General features: G+C 58.7%; 1 protein-coding gene across 5 annotated transcripts; it reads right to left on the reverse strand.

Annotated features, from left to right (window-relative positions):
• Positions 1-1,477: 1,477 nt before the first annotated feature.
• CMKLR1 (chemerin chemokine-like receptor 1) lies at positions 1,478-18,794 on the reverse strand. Of its 5 annotated transcripts, none has more exons than XM_062010418.1 (4): positions 18,774-18,794; positions 11,887-11,981; positions 4,305-4,404; positions 1,478-3,827 (listed from the first exon to the last, which is right to left on the reverse strand). In XM_062010418.1, the coding sequence occupies exon 4, from the start codon at positions 3,822-3,824 to the stop codon at positions 2,739-2,741; it is 1,086 nt and encodes a 361-aa protein (XP_061866402.1). In that variant the 5' UTR covers positions 3,825-3,827; positions 4,305-4,404; positions 11,887-11,981; positions 18,774-18,794; the 3' UTR covers positions 1,478-2,738. The 5 variants fall into 5 exon arrangements, with proteins under 5 accessions (XP_061866402.1, XP_061866399.1, XP_061866400.1 ...); XM_062010415.1 differs by lacking the exons at positions 11,887-11,981; positions 18,774-18,794 and adding exons at positions 10,256-10,409; positions 11,271-11,437; XM_062010416.1 differs by lacking the exon at positions 18,774-18,794 and having other exon boundaries at positions 11,887-12,296.
• Positions 18,795-22,686: the final 3,892 nt, after the last annotated feature.

The following is a 22,686-nucleotide window of genomic DNA, read 5'->3' on the forward strand; positions in this document are numbered from 1 at the left end:
AAGAAACTGCAAGAAAGCAGCTGAAAGAGCTTCATTTGCCATGTGCAGAGCTGAGCCCCCACCTGCTTCACTGCTCTGCCACCAGCTCTCCCCCTGCACTCCTGGCAGCTCTTCCCTGTCAAGATCTGGCCACCACTCCCTCAGACTGACTGCAGAGAGGGAATTACTAAGGGCAGGACTGGGAGGGAGCTGAGCTTGGGAGCTGGCTGCATCCCACTGGGCTGAGGTTGGTTCCCTCCTCACCTCCTGCATCCCATGAGCCCCCCACAGACCCACCCTGTCATTGGGGCTGCTTTAGGGGGACAAGGCAGCAAGGAGGGTGGTGGCTCCTGCACCCCAGCAGGCTCCCAGAGCTCTGCACTCCCCCAAAACCTCCATCCAGACACCTTGGGACAAGCAGCACTTTGCTGCTGGCTCCTCACATCCAGGCAGGGTTTGGGATGAGGGTGGAGAAGTGAAAGGGGGGGAAACATCCCCCAAGTTTTGCCTGCTGGCCCCTGTAACCTGCCAGGCACCACATGAGCCTCCCCAGGCAACAGTGGTGAGTTCTCCTGTCAGCCATCCAGGCTGAGAGAGAACAGCTGAGAGAGAGCATTAAAAATGCATAGCTACAAAACAGAAGCAAGGAAGAAACATCCCTCATAAAGGCTCAGCAGCAGCACTGCTCAGTGCTCTTGCACTTCCCATTCAGCTTTTCCTTTCCCTTTTGGCAGAGTGGCAAAGAAATGCAGCTCAGTATGTCCCCAGTTCCTCTGCTGTTGCCTAAATAGTGCCTGTGCAGCCTTGGCATCTCAGGGAGCAGCCTTCCAGCTCTCCTGTTCTTTGCAGAGACAGAGATGTAGGTCACCCAGGGCAGGGAACAAAGCTCATGGTGGCTGCAGCTCCCTTTGGTGATGGGAAGAGATGTTAATAACATAATCATACTCCATCTATGATGCCATCATTAATAGTGACTAATATGGCATGCTAATGATAGCTGTGAGGGGCCAGGAGATGAAACTGTGGGTCCTTGGAGGCATCTCACTGGCCCCAGTCCATCCCACTCCTGCAGGCACTGACAGACTGGCCACTCAGCTGGGAGACTTGCCCAGCTTGGAATTAACACCCTCCCCTTGGTGAATGCCAGCAGGAGGCTGATGATGTGCAAAACCTGTCCTTAGCATCCAGGGCAGGAGCTCAGTGGGAGCTGCAGCTCTGGGGGGAGTGGGCTGGGCAGCCCTGCTCTGTGCCAGCAGGGATGGGGGCTGGAGCCTCTTCTGGGGCAGCAGCCAGTGAAACTGGTGACTGGGGGTGGACCTGGGTCTGGCCACCACCACCCCCATGAGATCTGCAAGTCAGGCTGTTGTGGGCTTGTGGCTGTGGGGAAGGTCATAGAATCATGGAAGCATTTGGGTTGGCGAAGCCCCTGAAGCTGCTGCAGTCCCAGCCCTCCCCTCACCCTGCCCAGCCCACCACTGACCCCTGGCCCTCAGCACCTCAGCTTTGGGGTCCCTTCAGGGCTGGGCACTCCCCCAGCTCCCTGGGCAGCCTTTGTAGGCACATGTGAACAGACTCTCCCAGGACAGAGGCAATGGCATCACCATGCCACGAGAGAGATGAGCATTGCATGGGCTGGGACCTCCAGGGACCCCCCTGCAACATCCCTGGTGCCACTGGGGACTGCCCAGAGGCAGCTCCAGAGCTCAGCTCTGCTCCAGCCCCCAGCTGCTGGGAGTGAGAGGCTGAGAGTGACACAGAGATGCCAACACATAAATAAGTGTGACACCAGTGTCAGAGTCAGGAAGCCCAGATGGTGAGAGAGCTCCTGACTTAACTGTGCATGAAATTGGATAGAGATGGTGGCTCAGCCCATCCTTCAGCACAGAGATTTGTGTGCAGGGGCTGCTTCCCACGAGGGAGGAGGCAAAATCCTCCCCCAGGCCTGACACATCACCCCAGGGAGCAGCCTTCAATGCAGCCAGTGCCCAGGTGCAGGAGGGACAGGACTGCCCCAGGACCACACTCCCCATGGAGCTGCTCCCTGCTGCCTGCCAGACACTGTGCAAGGAGCTGCTGGCACTCACAGCCCCCAGCAGCTGCAACAGGCACTGTGGCAAATGTGCACACTCCCAGTGAAGCTTCCCCTCTTTTTCCCATGTCAGTGACCTCGTGCAGAGCCCCAGCCCCAGCCTGGCAGGAGGCTCTGGCTCCTTGGGAACACAGCTGAGGCTTCCTGGCTCCTTGAGGCTGGGGCATCCAAACCTCTCTTAGGAACACACTCCCCAGGGCCTCTCTGGCTACAAAAATGCTCCCAACAGGGTTAAGACCACGTTGTGCTAGTACCAAACACTCTTTAGCACTTGAAGGTGAGTAGCTATGTGCATACATAAGGCACAGGGAGAGGGTCACCAGTTCTGCCCACTCAGCCTGGCAGCAGAGGTGCCTTCCCAGACACATCCTCCCACAACAATGGCCCTGGGAAAGGCAGGGACCTCCTTGCCAGGCCAGGCAACGGCTCAGCCAGGAACCCCACAACACATAGTGTGGTGCAACCATCTCTGCAATCAGAAGAGGAAGGTTAAGGGCAGTTGGGTCTTCTCCAGTAGCACAGAGTGGTGGTGGCCACCCAGGCAGCACCACCAGTCAAAGAAGCTGCCACAGGACATTGGAACAAGCTGGTCCCGTGGCAGAAGCATGGCAGAGGTGGGCATGGGCAACACTGGCGTGCCACAGCCCCCTGGCAGGCAGCCAGCTTGAGTTTAGAGGACCGTTGTCTCCTTCTCAGTCATGGAAGACATCTTGGAGAAGCTCCTGTGGACGATGCTGGAGTGACCTGTCTCCTCACTGAGAGCATTCACCAGCCTGGAGAGGATGGTGACCTTGAACTTCTTGAAGTCCTGTCCCATGAAGACGTAGAGCACGGGGTTCATGCAGCTGTTGGAGGCCGCCAGGGCCGTGGTGAGGGGGACGCTGACCTCAAACACGGAGCGGGGGATGCCGTCGGGCTCGGTCTCCAGGAGGTTGAGCAGGTGGTAGGGACTCCAGCACAGGAAGAAGGTGACGATGATGCTGACGATGATCTTGAAGGGCTTCCTGGACTTGGCCAGGCGGTTGCGCCGCAGGTTGAGGACGATGGCGACGTAGCAGAAGGTGATGACGGTGATGGGAAGGACGTAACCGGCGAGGAACCTGCTGACGTTCACCATCCTGTGCCTCAGCAGCGCCTCGGCTCGCTGGGACCCGTTCCTGGACAGGGAGAAGTTGCTGAAGCAGATGACGGAGCCGCGGGCCTGGGCCGTGTCTCGGAACACCAGGGCCGGGCAGCTCATGGCGACGCCCAGGCTCCAGATGAGCAGGCACACGGCGGAGGCCAGGCCGGTGGAGCGGTGGTTCTGAGCCCACACCGGGAACACCACGGACACGTAACGGTCCAGGCTGATGGTGGTGAGCAGCAGCACGCTGGTGTACATGTTGAGGATGAGGAGGAAGGAGTTGAGCTTGCACATGACCGTCCCGAAGACCCAGTGGTAGCGCATGGCCGTGTAGGCGATGTTGATGGGCAGGAAGATGTTGAAGAGGAAGTCGGCCACGGCCAGGTTGAGGAACCAGACGGCGTTGACGGACTTCTTCATCTTGAGGGTGATGATGGCGATGACCAGGCCGTTGCCCAGGATGCCCAGCACGCAGGACACGCTGTAGATGACGACGGACAGGATCCTCGCCGCGTCCTTGGGCTGGTGGGACGGGGCTGTGGCCACGCCGCCCGGCTCCTCGTAGCTGTAGTCCGGGTAGTCACTGTAGTTATCCACAGCATCCAGGTAACTGGACAGATTGGAAAGTGCCATTATCTGGAAAGAAACATCCCAGCTCAGTCCCGGCCTCTTGGGGCTGCTGGTGCTTCCCTGCACGTTGCTGGCGATGTGACGTGGGGAGGGACACTCACCGCCCCCCCTGCACACGGGAGCACGTGGAGACAGGGGCTGGAGCTCACTGGTGCTGTGGGGACCCCGCTGCTCACCCCAGGGAGAGATGCTCCCAGGCTCCTCAACCAAAAGACATCAGCACCCTGAGCCACAGGACGTGATTCAGTCCCTGTCTCCACCAGGATGTGGCTCCAGCCGTTTGCAGGATGAGGCTGTTACCCGCCTACTTCCAGGGGAACCGCTGGGGTGATGCTGATTAACAGCTCACCAACAGCTTCCAGACCCTCAGAGCTGCAAAACAGGACGGCTCTTCTCTTACCTCCTGAGCACAAGGTAAATTGGGCTGAAAGGCCAGCATGCAGCTCAGCCAGGCCCATGAAACAGCCCCTACCCCCCTCTCACCTCTCTCGGATGGCTGGATGCCCCTGGCACGGGGCAGAGGCAGCAGCTCAGTGTCCCAGGGCACAAAGGCAGCTCCCTCGGCGCTGGTCTAAGGCTGGAGCTGAAATATTAAAGGCAAGGTCAAACAAAGGCCATTCAGCCTCGGATATGGGGTTAAAAGGGAGGAAACAGACTCAGCCAGTGCTGTGATTTAACCCTGTGCAGCCTCCCCAGCAGCCTGGTGCTGCCCTGAGGCTTGGGGGGCTGTGCTGCCATGGGGAGTCCCCAGCCATGGATGTGGGGAAGGCAGGGAGCTTGTTTTAGTCCCAGCAGCTTTGGGGGTTACCCAGAAGTCCTGTGCCATACAGTGGCATCAGCCAGCGTCAGCAGGTGCCTGCAGAGACCCCTGCAACCAGCCCATGCTAACACTGCTAGAGACAGTTAAAGCCATAAACGTGAGGGAGGTGTCTGGGCTCTCATATGGTGATTTCTCTGCTGAAATCTGTGCCCTGGTGTGGTTTAAAATGTCAATTGTGGTAACTGCCAGCACCCTTTTGCCATAACCAGCAGCTGATCTGCACCAGCCACTTCAAGCCCTGCTTTAAATGGGTTCACAACCACTCCCCTGGCAACAGGCACAAGGTGGTAAAGCCAAGAGCCACCAAAGCCAACCAGCAAAGCCTGAGACCTGCTCAAACCCCAGTGCAGAGCATCACATCCCTCAACCCCAAGGGAAGGACGTGGCTGTGCCCACCCAGGCTGGACCCTCCTGTTCTCAGGGAGTTTCAGCTCAAAGGTGCCCCTGAGCATCACCTTCCCCACCAGCCCTGCTTTGAAATCCCTGAGCTCTTTGTGTCTCAACCTATTGTTTCTCTCTGAGCTTTTCCTCCTGTTCCTTCCTGTGATTGCTGCTGCTCCCATTGCTGCAAAGTCCCTGGCCAGGGGCTCAAATCACAGCCCCACCTCCTTCCCCTCCTCTTGAGCTCCAGGAGAGCAGAAGCAGAGGTTTCAGTGTAGAGCTTGTGAATTAGTTTGAGGTGGAAGGAAGCTTTGCCCCAGCAAAACATTGCTCAGCAAAAGGATAAACGAAAGCTGATGCTGCAGTGGAAGTACCAGGATCAGCAGAAGTGGCTCTTACAGCACTGGCTGCTCCTGTTCCTGGGCACTGAGCCATCCTGAGCAGCCTGGGCCTGTGGCTTTCATGTCATCCTGTCCAAAGGCAAAGGTGCAGGAAGGTGGGGAAGCCCAGAGCCCCTCATCCATCCCATCCCACCTCACCCCCTTCACCAAGAGCCCCAAAGCTTCCTGGGACTCATTCTGCCCCTGGCCACAGCCCCCTGAGAGATGCCACTCATCTGCCATTTCCACCCCAGTGAGGGACCCCCACGATGGCCCCTTGTCCCCCCTCAGCAGCCCCAGGAGTGGGCAGCAGCAGCTCCTGCAGCTTTACAGCCTCTTCCCCTTGTGCCCACTTACAGGTTGGCAGTGTAAACCCTCCTCCTCCTCCTCATGGGTGCTGCTGCTCAGCCTGACATTGCAAAGCTGGATTTAAGGGATAATTCCTGTGACTACATCAACTGCCCCTGCCCCTTCTCTCTTGGTTGCTTCAACATTTGCTCTTGAAGTCAGACAGACAAGGCAGGGGATGGAAAAAGAACCCTGAGAGCTCTGCCAGGCTGGGAAGAGCCCTGAGCTTGGTCCCTGCTTGAGATGAGGGAGGGTGAGCATGATGAGAGAGGAGCAGCACAGCTCTGCTTCCCCCAGGGCTTTGGCTAGAGGATGGGTTTGTTTGCAGGGCTCCTGCAGAGCTGTCACAACCCGCAGCTCTGAGCACTGGCAGCCACAGCACAGACCCTCTGCAAAGCTGCCCCAAACTGCCACCTGCCCGGCCCAGCCCTGAGGGGCAGATGCACGAAACCTCCCCGAAAAACAGCGCACCAAACCACACCCGACACTCAAAGTTTGCAGAAGAAAGGGAAAGAAAAAGCCACAAGATCCTGAGCATCTTCCACTCCCCGGGCTCAAAACACCCAACGGCAGCCCAAACCGGTTCATCTCCGTCCTCCTACCTCCACAAAAAACGAGCTCAAGCTCTACCCTGAGCAGGCTCCGTGTGGTCCCTGCCCAGCTCCGCGTGTGCCGGCAGCCGGGGCAGCGCTGAGCCCGGCCCCGCGCTCGGAGCCCGGTGCGCATCCCGCAGCCCCCTGTGCATCCCGCAGCCTGGTGCGCATCCTATCCCGCAGCTCCCTGTGCATCCCGCAGCCCCCTGTGCATCCCATCCCGCAGCCTGGTGCGCATCCCATCCCGCAGCCCCCTGTGCATCCCGCAGCCCGGTGTGCATCCCGCAGCCCGGTGTGCATCCCATCCCGCAGCCCGGCGCGCATCCCATCCCGCAGCCCCCTGTGCATCCCGCAGCCCAGAGCACATCCCGCAGCCTGGTGCGCATCCCATCCCGCAGCCCCCTGTGCATCCCGCAGCCCGGTGTGCATCCCGCAGCCTGGTGCGCATCCTATCCCGCAGCCCGGTGTGCATCCCGCAGCCCCCTGTGCATCCCGCAGCCCCCTGTGCATCCCATCCCGCAGCCCGGCGCGCATCCCATCCCGCAGCTCCGCGGGGGCTGAGGTCGGGTTTGTTGTTCTTGGGCAGACGTCAGGAAACGGAGAGAACAGCAGGAAAAAAAAACCGTTCCAATCCAGATGGGGTGTTTCTTTTTCTCTTCTGGGCGAAAAAAAACCTGTCCCCGCGGTCGGAGGCGCCGGGAGGGAGAACGGAGGCGAGGGGAGGCTGGGCTGGGTGGGCACGGCAGGGGATGCTCAGCGGGTACCAGCCGGGCAGGGGGCTGCCAGGGCTCCGGGCTGCCTGCAGCGGGGGTTGCTGGAGACAGGGAGGCTGCCAGCACTGCTCCTGCCTCCCCCCGTGCCCGCGGGCTGGGCTTTTACCGGAGGAACCGACATGGGCTGGGCGAGGGAATAGATCAAACCAAAATCAAATCAAATAAGCAGAAGGGGGGGGGGGTAGCACACCAGCTCCTGTCTGGGCTGACAGAGGGCATCACATTTTTACCTGAATGACGCTGTGAAACCGGGCTGGGAGCACTGTGTGGGGTCCCCACAAGCTCTGCCCCAGCACTGGGGGTACCCAGAGGATACTGGTGGGTCAGTGCTGATCCCCCCACAGCACAAAGATGCAAGGCAGACAACCCTCCCAGGCCAGGCAAAGCAGGCAGATGAGCCCCTGCTCTGCCTGCAGCTCCCAGGCAGCTGCTTTGCCTGTTTGTCCTCTCAGCATTTCCCCTCCCCTCCTTCCCCACGGCAGTTCCTGAGGTCCCAGCACCCCCCAAACCTCAACCCGCTTCCGCAGGCGTGGGAGGGCTGAGGGAGAGCCATGGGCAGGTTGCCCACACAGCCCTGGGCCAGCCCTGGGAGATGGGAATTGCAGGCAGATGTTTGAGGGAAGCAACACTGCTGCTCAGCTGCAGAGCACGAGGGGAAGCAGCATCTGGATGCCCCCACCCCCCAGACCTGCTGTCCCTGTCCCCTCTGAGCTCGGCTGCAGCCATGGGGCTTATTACAGACTGGTCATCCCAGCATGGTGGGGTTGGAAGGGATCCCCAGAGCTCCTCCAGCTCATCTCCCTGCTAAAGCAGGTCCCCCTGGATCAGGAGGCACAGGAATGTGTCCATGTGAGACACTGGAGAGACGCTGGGCAGCAGCCTGGTCTCCACAAAGATGCCCCAGGGATGGAGCCCCAGCACTCAGGGTAAATCAGCCACATGCCTATCAAAAGGGAGCTTAGAGCACAGCACTGCAAACCCCTGAGCCCTGGTCTGCCTCAACACTGCTCCCCTGCCACAGTCCGATCCCTGGCACTCCTCCCTGAGCCCTCTGTCCCTTGAGAAGGGGATGCAGGATGCTGCAGGAGAGGCAGCAACCTACTGAGCACCCCTAACAGCCTCCTCCCAGTGAGTACTGAGGCTGGCAGCTCCCCTGATGCTCCTCCAAATCACCAGCAGCTCCCCAAAGCAAAGGGAGAGGACAAAGCCAGTCCCCAAAGAGAAACTGAAGCACCAAGCTGTGCCCCAGGAGTGGCTGCAGGACAGCCAGAGCCCTACCTGCATCCATGGCACAGACACCTCCTCACATCCCTGCCAGGTCCCCCATGCCAGGCAGCACCTCTGGCTGCTCCCCCAGCACCAGCCAAGGCTTCGTTCCCAGCTCGTGTGAACAGGGGAAAAAAAGGCACTGGCTGGAAAAGGCAGCTTTAAAAAAAGCCAGTTATGCCCAGGGTGGGACAGAATAACAGCATGAGTCAGTGTTTATCTGGGCAGAGGCAGCCAGGCTGTGCAGGACAGGGGTGGGATGGGATGGGTCTCCCTGAGCTGCCCCCCCCAGGCACTGTGTGGGGTCACCCCGATGGAGAACAGCCCCCAGTCCAGCCAGAAACTGGGGTTTGACTTCAAAACACAGCTCACACAAAGCTCTTCCCAGGGAGAAACTCCTGGAGCTGGGCAGAGGAACCTGTCCTTCCCTCACACAAAGGGCCTGGGTCATTAAGAGCTGCCCAGTTAGTGAGAGCCCTCTGCTCCCCATCCTTTCTGTCCTGAGAAGGGCTGAGCACTGCAGAGGAAAATCCTGGCCCTTTGTACCTCCTCAGGCAAAGGTTTTCTTTAAGAAGGGCAGTTTGTGTTTCTGAGCTGCTTCCAACATAATAAAAGTTCTTTCATCTCCTCCTCTCTCTCTTTTATATCTCTATAGGCTGCTGCTAATCCCAGGCTCTCCCAGCACTTTACAGGCAATAAAGAGGCCAATAAACCTCCCTTTTTCTGAGCATCCTCCCTGCTGCTCTGCATCAGCCTGGGTGGGACAGGGCACGAACACCAGAAGCTCCACAGGCACAGGAGGAGTTAAGTGCTTTGGTGCTGAGGTGAGGGAGCCCTGGCCCAGGCTGCCCAGGGAGGGTGTGGAGGCTCCTGCTCAGGAGGTTTCCAACCCCACCTGGACACGTTCCTGTGCCCCCTGAGCCAGGGGAACCTGCTGGAGCAGGGGCTGGGGCTGCAGCAGCTCTGCAGGGCCCTTCCCACCCCCATGATTCCATGAACTGCTGTGATCCCAGGGGATTTGCATCCCCTTTAGAGCTCCTCAGCCCAGCAAGGATGTCCCTCACCATGGCCCAAAGAAAGGTGTCCTGGTTTTATCACTTCAGGGGACAAAAGCAGCCTGAGCCTTGGGGACACCCCGAGAGGCAAAAGGCAGCGACTGGTGTGTGAGGCTGCTCCAGCTGCTCTCAACCACTCAGGATTCTGAGGGGACAAAGAGGAAGGAAACCAAGAAGAAGGAAATAGATGTGTCCCTCCTGCTGCCAGAGGACGTGACCGTGCCAGGGGCTGAGGGGACAGCCAGGCAGAGCTCAGCCCCCTCCAAGGCAGAGAGTGCCCCCGGATCTGCAGGAGCATCCCCCAGCCTGCAGCTGTGTGCTGCTCTCCCAGCTGCATGCTGATCAGCACAGCAAAGAAAAAGCCTCCTGTTCCCATCCCCACGGAGGTGACATGGCCACAACTAGAAGGATGTTCCCCCCTCTCCATGGAAATCTGCTCCCAGCTCCTCTCTGTGCAGCTTTTCCCACGTGCAAAGGCACCGCAGGGGCCTCTCAGCACCTCGGGCTGCAAAGCTCAGAGGGGGATTCGATGGGAAATGAGACTAAAACCAGGGGGTTTGGGGGAGGATGGTGGGCAGTGATGGACTCTGGGGTCACAACACATACAGCTGAGTGCATTGGGATCCCAGAGCTCATCACTGCCCACCAAACTGCCCCCCCAAACCCGGCTTTCTAACAACAGGGGAACCAAAACCCCTCAAGTGGCTGCAAATCCCTCCAGCAAAGCAATCATTTCCCTCCACCTGCAGCAAAACCCTTCCCCAGCCTGCACAGCCCCATCAAACTTCATCTAGGTTGTTAACCCCAGAGGTATTTACCTGAGCTGGAGGGATCCTCAGGGGGCTGGAGGAAACATCTCTGCTGCTTCTACGGCCTCGGTAGAGGCTGACACGCAAACGACCCCGGGGTTACGGTGCTGAGGAGGGTGCAGTGGAGGGTGCTGAGCTTTCTCATCCCCAGAAGGATGTGGTGCTGAGGGGAGGATGAGGAAAAGAAACAAACCCAAGCCCACAGGCAGTGGCATAAAGCAGCTGCCGGGCTCGGCACGGAGATGGGCAGCGCCTGGGAAGGGGGAAGCGACTCAGCAGCAGGATGTGGGACTTGGGACCTTGGGTAGAGGCACTTTCTTGCGTGGTTCAGCTGGACATAGAGAGGGGAAGAGGCAGCTGGCTGCCCTCAGGGCTCTGTCCCCTCCACCACGACCCTTGTGCTGCCCAAAGTTGGCTCAGGAGTGCCAGGGGACCACTCAGGGGCTGGGTGTCGCTCACCAGTGCAACGGTCTTGCTCCTGGTGAGGGGTGAGAGCAGCCAAAGGGCCCCTTGCAATTTGGGATGAGGCATCTCCACCCTCACTTTCCTGCTCCCCATGACCTCCACATCCCTGCCCCATTGCCTGGGATGTTTGTGACCTTGCACTCCAATCCAGGGTGCAGGGCAGCAGGGGAGCACGTGTCCCCCTCACCCTGCCACCTCTCCCCCACACTCACCAGGCCCTGACTGTTCCCAGCTGCTGATCCAGCTGCACCCCACGTGGGTCTGGATCCAGCAGCAAGTTCCCAGTGATTAATCAGCTCATCCTGGTTTGCACTGGGACCCCAAGCACCAGCCTGGCCTTGGCCCTGCAGCACCCACAGTGTATCCAGCCACCCAGCACAGGCTGAGCCTCAACAGCCACAAACCTCCCCCCCAAGCCAGGAAAGCCCATCCAGAGGGACAGAAACACTTAAACCCCATCCACATGCAGTGGCTGGGCTGAAATGCAGCACCAGGCACCCTGTGCTGGGAGCATCCCGTTCAGCCAGAGCCAGCCCAGGGCAGAGCCCCCATCACTCACCATCACCAGGATCAAGGTGCTCTCTGGCTCTTGCACCAGGGAGAAATCCCAGTTTCCTCAGAGCCAGTGGCACCACAGTGGGGAAATATCCCCCAGCTGTGAGCCAGGGGAGAGGGGGCAATGGCCATCCAAGAGGGATGCCTCTGGGGAGCCTGTGCTCACCACATCAGTGGGGACACCAACCCCCATCCCAGGGGCTGAGAAAGAGGAATGGGAGCTGGTGTCTGCCTTTGCACAACATCCCCCACATTGCAACATCCCCCCGTGGCTGAATCAGGAGGAAAAGTTGCTGATGGCAGCCCAGGAAAAGGAGAAGAGACTCAAAGTCCAGCAGCCTGCACGAGGGAGGGATGTGCCAAGCCAGGCAGCTCGTGACCCCTACACCAGTGTCCCAGGGCTGCACAGGGCACTGGGTGCCAGCAGCAAGGTCCCAGAGGGATGCAAACCCTTTCCACCCCGAGCAGAGGCATCTCCCCACGGCAGCAGTGAGTGCAGCTCACTCCCAAAAGCATTGAAACCCACCTGAAACGTGTCCCTGCCCCAGTGCTCTGCCCCCTCCCACACCAGCACCTCCCATTATCCCCCTGCCCAGCCTCCCAGCGACCTCTCCACGTACCTGGTGCCGTGCCACGCTGTCCCTCAGCTCCGTGTCAGGGTGCCAGGGCCAAGGCTGCGAGGAAGAGGAGCCTCTCAACCCGATGCTGAAGGCTCCTGGGGAGAGCACGGGCTCTCACTCCCATGCAGCCCCCCCAGGAGCGGGCGTTTTAAAGGCGGGAGGAGGGGGAAGGAGCGGCAGCAGCATCATCCATCCCCGGGGTGTTCTTGGCAGCGGGATGCTCCGTGAGCAGCAGCTGGGACAGGGTGTGCCGGCAGGAGCTGGGAACGAGCCTGGATCCTGCCAGGACCAGCGCGGGGAAGCAACAAGTCGCTTCCCCAGGGGCCTCCGTTCCCGTGCCGTCCCCCTCCGACGGCGCGCACGGCGCTGCGGGATGATGCTGGCCCGGGGGAAGGCAGGTGGCTGCCAGCCTCGTCCCCACCGCGGGTCACCCGCTGTCCTCTGCCACCCCCCTCATCCCTCCAACCCCTCCTTCACCGCCCCCGACTCCTTCCAAGACGTTGACTCACTTCCCTTCGTCAAATGTGGCTCCCAAAAGCCGCAGCCGCGAGGGGCTGGCAGCCTTTGGCCAGCAGCAGGATGCGGGGGGAGCTGTGCGGGAGCAGCCCGGTGCCTTTGGCCAGCAGCAGCATGCGGGGGGAGCTGTGCGGGAGCAGCCCGGTGCCTTTGGCCAGCAGCAGCATGCGGGGGGAGCTGTGCGGGAGCAGCCCGGTGCCTTTGGCCAGCAGCAGCATGCGGGGGGAGCTGTGCGGGAGCAGCCCGGTGCCTTTGGCCAGCAGGAGGATGCGGGGGGAGCTGTGCGGGAGCAGCCCGGTGCCTTTGGGGGAGGGGTTTTGCGGGGTAGCCCCCGTTTTCGGGAGCGCTGAGCAGCGCAGCCCCCACCCCCAGTGCGGAGCAGGAGGCTCCGATAACCCCGAGCTTGGTGCGGCAGCGAGATAAGCCCGTTCCTCCCCGCACAGCCCCGGCCCTCCCCGCACAGCCCCTGCAGGGTTTGCGTGCCAAAGCATCACCTCGCAAGCAGGACGAGGTTTGGGGGAGGTGGCTCAGCTTCCCCTTCTCCTCCTCCCAGCAGGACACAGCCCGGGGATGGAGCAGGATTAGTCCCCTCAGGACAGCCCAGCACCGCTGCTGCTCTGGGTTTGCCACCAGCCACATGGGCACGTAGAAAAGGTCGTTAATTAGGGTTAATTAACTATCCTCAGCTGTAAAGCATCCTGCAGACCAGGAAAGGGTGGGGGGAATTGCTGTTACCTGCTGCAGCTGCCCAGCCCAGGCAGCCCCAGCCCAGCCCAGGCAGCCCCAGCCCAGCCCAGGCAGCCCCAGCCCAGCCCAGGCAGCCCCAGCCCAGCCAGCCCCAGCCCAGGCAGCCCCAGCCCAGCCCCAGCCCCTGCTCCAGCAGCTTCCCCTGGCTCAGGGGGCACAGGAACGTGTCCAGGTGGGGTTGGAAACCTCCTGAGCAGGAGCCTCCACACCCTCCCTGGGCAGCCTGGGCCAGGGCTCCCTCCCCTCAGCACCAAAGCACTTTCTCCCTGTGTTTCAGTGGAACTTGCTGTGTTGCAGCCTGTGCCCATCACCCCTTGTCCTGGCACTGGAGCCAGCAGTAAGAAGTGTCTCCCCATCCTGCTGACACCCACCTTTAGGTACTTACAGGTGTTGCTGAGGTCCCCTCTCAGCCTTCTCCAGGCTAAACAGCCCCAGGTCCTGCAACCATGCTGTGATGTCAGACAGCACCAAGGGGTCCTGAGCCAAGACCCAGCCCAGCCTCAGTTTCCCCAGCAAGGCTGAGCTTTGCAGAGCCCCCCAGCACTGGGGCAGGAGCTGAGCAACATGCCTGTGCAGGATCAGTCCATCCCTTTGCCACTGAGTCCTTTCCCAGGCACCAACCCCTTCCAGGGGGCAGGATGCAGGATCCTGTCCCAGGCTCTTATCCCTGTGCTTATCAAGATGGTGAAGTTAAAAACCCCACTGACATTCAATGTCCCATCCTGAGTGCTGGCCTGGCACTGTGGTGTGGGGCACTCAGCACCACCTGCTCAGCAAACCACTGCACCCAGCAGCAGGAGGATAAACCCCCAGTGCCAGGAGCAGGTGTGGGGACCAGCTCAGGGCATGGGGAAGCTCCTGGGCACCAAAGCCAGAGGGGTCTTTGGCATCCACCACGTCCCTGGCAAGAGCACAGAGTGCCACCCACACTGAGCAAAGCAAATACAGCTCCAGAGTCACCCCTGGCAGGAACTGCTTGGTTCAGGGTCATTATAACCCCCCCAAACACCTCCCAGCTGAGCCAGGCTTGACCCAGGCAGCCTCCTGGGTGGGCAGAGGGAACCCCCCCCCGAGTCATCCCCAAGCAGATGTCACACTTCATGTGTGCCTAAAGCTTTTCCCTCTCCAGGGGGGCTTCCTCTGTGCTTCAGCACTTTCCCTTGGCCTGGGCAGGGCAGTGGGGGGGAAAAAAACCCCCATGAAATGGCTGCAAAGGGAGCTGGGTTCAGCTGTGAGGACACAGCACAGGGCTCCTGCTGCCTTTCCCACGGCTGGGCTGTGGGGAGGGAGCTCATCCCTCCTGCTCTTGGCTCCAGCAGCCTCTGTGGTCAGGAGCTGTGGGTCCCATCACTGCTGTGACACCCAAGTGGGAATGAAAACTCAGAGCACAAACAAAAGGGCCACATCCAGGATGTCAGACAGACTGCTGCCCTCCCCTGACACAGTCATGGAAACCAGTCCCAACCTTGTGCAACTCAGGGCTTATAAATAGTGACATGGGCTGGGGAGGCAGCAGGGCTCTGGGCTGTGCTGGGATGGTGCTGGAGGTGCTGCATCCCTCCACATGCCCCTGCACAGAGCCAGGCATTGCAGGGCATCCCTGCTCCAGTGGCAGGCTGCAAGGCTTGCACACAGAGCCCATTTCAGCCCCCACACACCCTCCTGGCATCTTCCCCACCTCTGTTTGACTCTTGTTTTCTAGTGTTTCCTCCCTCCCAGGCCGTGCCTCCCTCTTGCAGAGCTGTCAGGTACCAGAGTCACCCTCAGAAACACATGCTGGGGAGCAACACACCCCCACAGGGCTGAGCTCCAGCTCCAGCACTGCCCTTCTCATCAACCCAGCACCTAAACCCCACCCTTTGCCAAGCAGGGCTGATGCAATGGCTTGGAAATACTCTGTTGTGTGGGACCTTGCCCCATCAACACCCCCTTCACCTGCTGCCATTCACCCTCTGGCATCCCAACACGGGCAGGATGGCAGCTCAGCCCCAGGAGAGCAGCTGAGCCTGGGCAGTGATGGATGTGCCCACATCAGGTGAATTCTGGGCAGCTTCTGATTCGTGCAGCAGCCACCAAAGGCCACAGACAGCCCCAGGCACAGGGATGAGGGATTGCTGGCCACTGCTGCTTTGGTTTATTGCTAACCCCCAGCCCAGGGCATCCTTTCCTGCATCATCACTTGGTTCCTGCCTTCCAGCCCCTGGCAGGTGACACACAGGACCCTTTCAGTCCCCAGGATGAGCACTCAGAGCCTGAGCATCCTTTGGGGTCCTCCCCACAAACAGGTTCCCCAGAGCTCTTTGCTGGCTGGTGCTGCACAGCAAAGTCCTCCCTGCTCTTCCCTTCCTGGGAGGTGGTTTGGAAACAAAAAGGCCAGACAATTGGATTTGTGAGGGTGGTGCTGCTCCTCTTGGCATGGCTCTATCAGATTTGAAGGGTATTTATGCCCCAGCTGTTGGGCAGAGGCAGGAGGGAAGGGCTCCATGGCTGTGGGCAGAGCAAGCCCCCAAGGGAGGCTGTGCATGGCCTTTTGTTACCCTGAAAACAGGTTTGTGGCCAGGCAGCTTTGACATCAGCATGAGCCTTCCCCACTCTGCACCCCAAACTTACCCCCAGACTGGCCATTTTGACAGAACCAAGTGTTTTCTCCAGGCACCACCTCAGCCCAGACCCTTCCCTGCCCTTTGCCTCCTCCTGTCTCACCCCCAGTGGGGTTCTCACTGGGACATCTCTTGTGGGAACCCACTCCAGGCTGGGTCTGCTTGTGCCTGCAGTTCAGAAGAAAAGAAGCCACAAGCTCTGGCTTTGGAAACCAGGAAGGAAGCCTCAGACACTTGTGATCACAGAAAGCTCAGCTGGAGTTTGGTGGGTGAGAGGATGAGGGTCCTGTCAGCATCTCCTGAGGTCCCAGGTGCTTCAGCTGGTGGCACAGTGACCTGAGGGCATTTAGGATGGAGAGGAGCTCAAGGCAGCCCTGCCAGGGCTTTGGGCTTGCATCTGAGCATCCCACTGGGGAGATGAACAATGCTGCCAGGGCTGTAATGGGCTGTGCTGGCTACAAAGCTGTGGCTGCTGTAGCTGGCTGGCCCTGCTCTGCTCCTGCCAGCCTGGCATCTCCCCTCAGCTCCTCCTCCATCTCTTCCCCTCTCCAGTCCCTTTGCAGACAAACCCAGGAGCTGCTGTGGAATCAGCAAAGCTGTGATACTCAGGGAGGCTCAGGCTTGCTGGACCAGCTCTGCCTCTGCTGCAGGGTGTGAGTGAGGTGGTGGGAAGCCAGAGGTCCCTCCATGCAGAGGAGGAGAGGAAAAACCCCATAAAAGCCCAGGGCTGCCACTTGCTGTTCAGCATTTTCTCTCCTTCCCTGAGAGGGGTGTCAGCCCCTGTGCCAGGCTGCCCAGGGAGCTGGGGAGTGCCCAGCCCTGGAGGGATCCCAAAGCCCTGGAGCTGAGGTGCTGAGGGGTCAGTGCTGGGCTGGGCAGGGTGAGGGCAGGGCTGGGACTGCAGCAGCTTCAGGGGCTTTGCCAACCCAAATGCTTCTGGGACTCTCTGGTTCTGTCTCCCTGCCCCCACTCTGCAGTGAGCACTCAGTGTGGAGCTGAAGAACCTGCCAGCCATGGGAAACCCCAACCAAAGGGATTTAGGGGTAGAGAAACAAGTGACTGGACATCATCAGGCCCAATGAGCAGATGGGCCAGCCAAGCCCTGGCAGAAGCCATTGCTGTAGAGGTGGCAGGGAGCAGCCCTGGCTGCTGAGGGCTCAGGGGAGCCCAAGGGTGCCCCTGGCCCCCATCACTGCTGCTGGAAGCTCTCCCCTGGAAGCGTTTAAATGACTCATTTGTCAGCTCAATGTAGGATTCTGTCAGGCAAATTAAAAGCTGTCCTCTTGTTTAATTAATAGGGCAGCTTTATAGTCCACAAATTAGGGAGGCTCCTGATGAGCTAATTTGTTAATTACTGGAAGCCTGCAGGCTCTTGTTTCATTAGATGGTGGCAAATCCTTTAATCTGAGCCTTGCTCCTCCTCCACAAGCCCCCATCTCCCTCCCAGCACAGCCCCAGCAGTGCCACCCACCATGGGAACACTCCCAGCATGGCTCTGGCTTCTCCCTTCTGGTATTGATGGTGATAAAGTGCTGCCAGTTCTTTTTCCCTCCCCTGTGTTTCCCAACACTGCTGCCTCAGATCAATGAATTCCTTCTGAATCACCTCAGGAGCACTCAGCCTGCAGTTTGTGTTTCATCAGTGTTAATCCCATTCCTTCCCATGCTGAGGCCTCTGGGAGCCTCCTGCTTTGGGAAGCCATTCAAGACACTTCCCTGACATTACTTAGGCAGAGAACAACATTAAGGCTGGAAACAGTGACAGAGCCAAGGTCTGTGTGAAGGTGGCTTTCAGACACCCATGTCCCATGCTATTTGATCCTCTGCCTCCTGCATTGCCTGGTGCACCCTGGGGCCCATCCCCAAGCAATTCACTTCAGCCTTTAGCAACCACCACGAAATGAGGCTTGTCAAAAGCCTTCATCTGATGGGGCTTTTACTGGGATCCCAAATGGTGCTTCTCAGGGGAACAGCTCCTGTCGTGGGCCTTTAAAACACACAAGGACCTCAGGGCTTGCAAATGGCTTTTAATTCTCCAGCTTGCATGTCTTGGAAAGCAAAGCAGAGTCCAGGAAACATGAAGAGCTGATTCCAGGCTATTTTAAGCTTAAAAAACAAGAAATAACACAGCTTTCTCCAACGAGTCCAGAAGCCAAGAGCTGCCCAAACTCAGGGCCTTGTCAGGAGAAATCCAAACTGAAATGGGAAAGGGGCAGGAGGTCACAGCCCCCAGCTCAGCCAGCCCCATGGGCACTGCCAGCTCTGCCTCTGCCAAGCCCCTCTCAGCCCTGGGAAGCTGTTTCCATCAGAGGCTGCAGTGCTAAATGACATTTCTCCAGGCACAGCTCCAGCTTTCCCCATTCTCAGCAGCTGCCTGCTGGCCCAGGGCTGCAGTGAGGGATGCTCCATGCAGCACCCAGGGATGCTCCCCACAGCACCCAAGAGACCACAGCATTGTCCTCCAGGACCATCAGGCACAGGAAATTCAAGCAACACAGGAACCTCTCCCCAGCCCCTGCAGCAGTGTCACCATCCAATGCTTTTGCTCAGGCTGATGCATTAAAGCCTTTACAAGGGACTGCAATGAACTGCTCTAATTGCTCATCCTGGTGAAAGAAACTCTGAGCAATGCAAGGCCAGGGCATGAAGCAGATGTGCCAGCAATGAGAAAGCAGAGCAGGGCTTTTAGGAACCAAATTTGAGCTCTGCACACATTAGACATTCAAATGGCACTCAGTTAATTTCATGCCATCTGCAAAGCTTTGCCAGCTGTCAGCTCTGTAGTCACTGGAGATTAAATGTAGTAACTAAACCAGGGCTGAAACACAGCAAAGATTGGGTTTGGTGGGAGCCTGGGGTTGGGTTGGGTTGGGTTGGGTAGAAGCTCATCAGTTGTGCTCTGGGGACCAGGATCCTGCCCAACCTGCTGCCCACAGCTGGTGAGGTCCATGAGCCTCACATCAGCAGGAGCCTCAATTAAACACCTGCAAATAAAGCAACTCTAAAAGATGAGGCTGCTACTTACTCCTGATGTTGAAGGGTTCCCAGGCAAGCTGCTGTTTTCTGCATGAGCTGGCTCCTCCTGATTTGGCAGCTGGGCTAAGAAGTGACCCAGAGCAGAGGCCAGGTGATGGTTGAGCATCTTCCCATGGGGCCACCTCCATCCTTGGGCTTTTCTCCTCCTTGGTCAGCCTGGCTATATGACACAGACATTCTGTCAGCCTGGAGCCCATGAATGCACAATAGGAAGAAACATTCCTGTTTCTCCCTGGAGTAAAAAGCCCTTGAACACTGACCCCCACCAAAGCAGAGAGCATCATCCTGGCCCACACTCCCACTGCAGCACCACTGGCCAGGCTATGGCTCTGTCCCTGGAGGGGCTGCACTCAGTTCTGACCCAGCATTGGCCATTCTCCTGAACATTCAGCCAGCATCAGCTCCACTGAAGTAATTCCAGGGAGCTCTTCTCTCTTGCCTGAAGCCATTTGTTGTGTCTGAGAAGTGGTAGGCTTAGAGCTGCTGCCAAAACAGACAGATCTCTGAGAAGGGGAGAAACTGCTCACAGGACCTGAACTGCATCCAGCTGCCAACATCATGGGCTGGGGTTTAGGCTCAGCTGGCAGTACAATCAGAACCTTTTCATTTGGAAAAGCCCTTGAAGCTCCTGGGGTCCAAGCCCAGCAGTAACCCAGCACCCAGAGACTGCCCCAGCTCCTGCCCCAGCTCAGCCTCTTCCTCTTGAGAGCCATAAAGCCCAACAGAGCAGATTTAACATCCCATCTCCAAAGTAACTAAAGCAAGGCACATCAAGTGAAATGTTTAACAACTCTGAGTCTTGCAGAGTGCTGCAGGAACCTGATAAAGTTGGAGACACACTGTTGGCAATAAAGAGAGTCTGTTCTCTTCACTGCTGCTGGCAGGGAGGGGAGACGGGAGCCTGGGCTTGAATTTGGAGGAATTTTGTCTAGCAGCATGCAGGAAAATCAACAGAGAGCTGACTGGAACACTGAGATCTTCTTCCCCACGGATCAGACTCCTTATTTCCTTCTTCCCTCTAAACTGCATTCCTCATTACACCCAGAGTGGCTTTGCTTGGCACCTGCTGGTTGAAACAAGCCTGCTGGTCTGATGTTAGACCAGCTCTGCCCCAGCTCCCCTGAATAACCCCGTGCTCAGCCTCAGCATTGCTCTGATCCTTCTCCTTTTGCACATTTACTCCCAAGTGCTGCAAACCCATCAGTCTGAGCAGCTCACTCCTCATTATTTGCTGAGAGCCAACAAAGCCCTCTGCTGCTGCACCCTCTCAGAGCTCTGTTTTCAGCTGCCTATTCATCTTCTGCTTGTGCTTCTCAACGTTTGCACTGAGAGCTTTAAATCCTTCCCTTCCCTCTGCCCCCTCCCTGCCCTCAGCACCTTCAGTTTGCAGCTACCAGAGGCAATCACCACCCTGCAATCCAGCTCTTGCCTTTTGCTCACCCTTCTAGTCTCTCTTTAATTAAAAGCCCCTTTGGTGCTGCACTTGGATCCAGGCCACAGCCTCCATTTGCATTGCAAACAGCACAGCTGAGGATGCCAGAACTGTTTCTCACAGCCCCCTTGGCTTGGAGCTGGGTGACAGCTTTCCCACCAGGCATTTGATCTCTTCCTCACCCATCAATGACAACCCCATACTTCAGGGTGCAGCCCTGGCTCTGCATCCTGCAGCTTCTCCTGACAACAAGACCCTCAGATGGGTAAGGAGCCCTTCCCAAGTGATGCTCCTCAAGCAGATGGCAGCTTTCTGGTTGCCTCACTTGAACCCAACAACCCACGGGCAAGCAGGGAGCTCCAGGCCACTGCCCATGAGCACAAGGAACAAGAGATGGAACTCAGGGACACAAATAAAGCCCCTGGGCCTGCAGAAGTCCAGCTGCAGCCGCTGTGCAGCACAGGGAGGCTGGAAGGGGAGGGCAGACACAGCCTCCCTTTTGCAGAGCTTGTCTTTTCATTCCTTTTCACACACAGCTCAGGAAAGCCAGAAAGAAACAGCACTAGGGGTGTGCCCTGCCACAGCCTCCAGATGTATGTGAGGTGAGATGATCCCAAGGCCCAGCCCAACAGCCACCACCCCTGTGCAAGCTCCAGGCAAAGGCCAGGTCTGTGCCTCAGCCCAGAAACCTCCCCAGCCCACAGAAGGACAACTTGTATCCCAGCACAAACGGTTCCACAACGAAGCCAGAGCCTTACTCAGCCCTCAAATATGCTTTTTTTCCGTGATGACTGCCTCTAAAGGCAGAAGGTGTAAAGGTCCAGGAGGCTGCAGCACAGGGGGAGGCTGCTGCAGAGCAGGGAGATGAGTCAGTGCCACCTACCGTCTGTTCCCCCGGGCACTCAAACAGCCGCAGATGTGCTGCAGGCGTTGAGAACAGTGTGAGCAGCAGGGTCAGGGAGGTTGTGCTGCCCCTCTGCTCTGCCCTGAGGAGGCTCAGCTGGATCCTGGGGCCAGTGCTGGGCTCCCCAGCTGCAGAGGGACAGGGAGGTGCTGGGGAGAGGCCAGGGCAGGGCTGCAAAGATGCTGAGGGGATGGAGCATGTGTGTGAGGAGGAAAGGCTGAGACCTGGGGCTGTTCACCCTGGAGAGGAGAAGCCTGAGGAAAGGGAATCTCATCAGTGCTGCTCAATCCAAACTGCTCTGGTGCTGAGCTGAGCCCTGGCCCAGGCTGCCCAGGGAGGGTGTGGAGGCTCCTGCTCAGGAGGTTTCCAACCCCACCTGGACACGTTGCTGTGCCCCCTGAGCCAGGGGAAGCTGCTGGAGCAGGGGCTGGGGCTGGAGCAGCTCTGCAGGGCCCTTCCAGCCCCACCACACTGGGATGCTGGGATAACCCATCTTCTGCACCTCTTCCCTGCCACAACCACAACACTTCCTGATGAGACCACTCTGCCTGAAAGCTGGTCTCTGACAACTTCCAGCGTCCCTCTGCAGTGCCACAACCAACGGTGCCATTCCAAATGCCCATCTCCTGTGGGAGGTGAGAGCACAGACCAGAGCCCTTGGGCACAGACCAGAGCCCTTGGGCACGGCTGTGCCTCCAGACTCACCCCTGCCCAGGATGAGCCTGTCAGGGAGTCCCAAAGGGCCAACCCAGCGCTACAGCTCCAGCATCCCACAGCCTTGCTCATCCCTACTGGGATCTCCCTTCGCTCTCCCTGACAGAAATCATCAGTGGCTGTGAGGTGTGACGTGCTGGCAACGGCCCTGCTCTGTGCTGAGGAAGAGCTGTGCAGATGCCAAGCTGGGAGCAGCAGCAGTGGCATTGCCCAGGGCTGGCAGGGCAGCCTCAGCGTCTGGCACAGCCATCACAAAGCAGCCCCACTCCAAGGGCTGCCAGGATGAGATGCCAGCCATTCCTGGCTGACAAACAGCGTTGCTTCTCCTCCCTGGGACCAGAGTTAATTGGTGAACAGATTCTGAACGTGCTTCTTGCCTTTTTGTGAGAGGAAATCACATCATCACTCCCTAACGATGCTGTCATGGGGCCTGGGTGCCACATTGCACTGAGGAAAACACACAGCACTGGCCAAGCTTCCTCCTGAAGGACACAGAGATTTGCTCACCCTTCAGATGCTCCAGTCATTGCCCCAAACCCTCCCTGTCAGCATTCACAGGCTATGGCAGAGCTGCAGGAACGGCCTTGGGCTCCGTTTGCTGCTGAGCAGCCTCAGAGCCGAGGTGCCACCCGTTGAACTGAGCTCACGGAGCTGCTTTTGCCACTCCTGCTCACATCAACATCTGAGAGAGCTTTGGGCACTGGGAGAGCAGCTACAGCCTTCCCCACCGAACAGGGGCAAGGAGGGCAGGCTGTGTGTGGAAACCCCCCAGAACAGCACAGGAGCAGCCCAAAGGCCAGGCAGGCTCAGGGTGCAGAGGCAGCAGCCACGCCGTGGGCAGCACAGCTCATG

This window comes from Colius striatus, chromosome 17 (genome assembly GCF_028858725.1).
Source record: "Colius striatus isolate bColStr4 chromosome 17, bColStr4.1.hap1, whole genome shotgun sequence".
Taxonomy (NCBI): domain Eukaryota; kingdom Metazoa; phylum Chordata; class Aves; order Coliiformes; family Coliidae; genus Colius; species Colius striatus.